We start from the raw sequence: 2,371 nt of genomic DNA, 5'->3' as shown, positions 1-2,371 counted from the left end.
CTCCTGCTCGGCGTGGAGCCGCCGGAGGGTCTCTATGCAGCTCGAGGCGCGGGTGCGGAACTTCGCGAGGATACGCTTCAGCACCTGTGCGCATGGGCGGCGGTGGCGGTGGGGGTGGGGGTGGGGGTGGCGGTGACGGTGACGGCGGCGGCGTTAGCCGCGGCGGCCAGGTGAGAGGCAGGCGGGGCGCGCCTCTGGGTTGCCGCCCAAGTTCTCGAGCACCTCGGCGTGCGCGATCACCGGGTCGCCGCTCGAGACGGAGGGCCCCGGTGAGCTAGTCGCCGTGTTGCAGGCATGGACAGCTGTGGCCGCGCCGAGCGAGGATGGCCGCGACCGTGGCAGCGGCGCCGTAGACGGAGGGCAGGGCACGTTTGCCCGCTCGTAAGTCCTGGAAATCTCGTGAAGCAGCGAAAGCAGGCTGGAGCCGTGGTGTCCCAAGCTTGGCAGGTCCACCCCGGCGCTCTCCAACTGTTGCGCCAACAGGGGGTGGAGCTGTCTAGCCATGGGCTGGAGAACCACACAGCCCCCACGTTGGCCCAGCCCGATCTCCTCGCGGAACAAAAAAATATTTGTGTAAACGAGCAGCGCATCACACTCTCCTCTCCTTAAAATCCCTGTGTGGTGGCGGCGTGCCGTTCTCCCATCCCTCCCTTGTGGTTGTGTTTTCTTTCTTTCTTTCTTTTCAACAGTTGAAGGGTGTATACAGTTGAAGGGTATATATTAGATTTGCCAAGGACAACCAGCCGTCCTCCCATTTACCCTTTGAAGAACAACCGTCCTCCGCCCAGCTGCCTCCGCTCAGGAAGAGAAAAAACCAGTGCCTAATTGGAACGAATGAGCGAAAAACGCGCATCCCCATCCCCGGCCGAGGTGGCTCGCCGCCTCGCGTGTGCCGAGGGTGAAGATCCCGCCGTCGTACTCGATGGAGCCGGAGAGTCCCGCGAGCGCACACGCGCAGGCGACGACGGGTGAGGCATTGCTCGAGCCAGAGGCGGCGAGTAATGGCGCGCTGCTGCAGGCGGAAGCAGAAGGCGCGTTGCTGCTCTCCGGGTTGACCGTCGGAATTGTGGTTCTGGTTGCCTTCTTGCTGACTGGCCGCCGCTCCAGGCCACCGCTGCGGATGCCGCGGATTCGCAGCAAAAAGGTTGCCTCTAGCGAGCACGCTCCCCTGTGCATCCTCACCCTGGACGGCGGAGGCATGAAGGGGCTTGTGCTGGCCACGCTGCTGGAGGCGATAGAGGAGCGGACGGGCATACCAATCGGCGGTCTCTTTGACCTGGTGGTGGGCACGAGCACGGGCGGCGTGGCCGCAATACATGTGGCATTCGCCTCTGCCCTAGGGGAGGGTTGCAGGGATTACCGTGCCAGCCTCGAGCGCGTGAGGAAGGTGCTTGAGCAGCGGAGCAAAACAAACCTGCTGGTGACGGGGCACGAGTGCACGAGTGCCGCCGCTCGCCAGGTCGCTCAGTCGTGCGCACCCGCCAGGCGACATGGGGCCGACCCCGCTCCGCGACCTGCGCCACCTTGCGAGCCCCGCACCGCGACGCCTCCGCACGTAGCGGTCGTGACCGCGTTCCACGAGGGTGGAGGGTGGCAGCCCTTCTTGGTGCGCAACTATGAGCTCCCCTATTCCAGTGGCGAGACGTCCGCTCCGAGAAGCCCTCGCTCCTACGCCAATCCCGGAGCGATCGACGGGGAGTCGGACTGGCCTATCGAGGATCTTGTCCTCGCCACGACAGCGGCGCCGGGCCTCTTCCCTCCCGTCGAGCGAGGAGGGAAGGTGTTTGTGGATGGCGCTGTGGTAGCGAACAACCCGACGAAGCTCGCTATCCGCGAGGCGCGACGCCGCTGGCCTGGCCGGCGGATCGGCATCATCGTGAGCCTTGGGACGGGGCAGATGCGTCAGGCACAGGCGCCGATTGCGAGGACGTCGAGCCCAGCCTCGTACTGGATTCCGGCCATGCTCGACATGGCCTTCGACAGCAACCGCACGCACGCCGATGTGCACGACACACTCCTGCCAGCGATAGCCAACGAGTGCGGCCACCCTTTCTACTTTCGGATCCAGCCCACGATTGAAGACGCTACGATGGTGACGACGATCCCGAGGAAGCTCGCCGCGCTGCAGCAGCAGACGCGCACGTTTGCCAAGTCGATGTCGCACGACCTCGACAAGATCGCCGCGTATCTCCTCCTCGCCGCGGCGAGGCCGGCCTTCCTCCCCACCCCTGCTGGGGCGGCCGAGGCGGAGCGCTTGTGCGGCGACCATTGCTGCCACTGGGAGACGCTGAAGGGCTTGGCGGCGCTGCGCGCGAGGTGCTCGGCCACGCCCCCGGGCTGAGTGGGCAGTGCTCTACTAGCTACTTCGACT

At 65.4% G+C, this 2,371-nt stretch overlaps 1 protein-coding gene across 1 annotated transcript; it reads left to right on the top strand.

Moving 5' to 3' along the window:
- Positions 1 to 922: 922 nt before the first annotated feature.
- EMIHUDRAFT_119595 (hypothetical protein) lies at positions 923 to 2,341 on the top strand (the record flags this gene model as incomplete). The annotated part of the gene is made up of 1 exon (XM_005766613.1): positions 923 to 2,341. One exon carries the CDS (start codon positions 923 to 925, stop codon positions 2,339 to 2,341), a length of 1,419 nt encoding a protein of 472 aa, XP_005766670.1.
- Positions 2,342 to 2,371: the final 30 nt, after the last annotated feature.

Source organism: Emiliania huxleyi, assembly GCF_000372725.1.
Source record: "Emiliania huxleyi CCMP1516 unplaced genomic scaffold EMIHUscaffold_504, whole genome shotgun sequence".
NCBI classification, from domain to species: Eukaryota; Haptophyta; order Isochrysidales; family Noelaerhabdaceae; genus Emiliania; species Emiliania huxleyi.
This window is presented reverse-complemented; position numbering and strand designations above follow the sequence as displayed.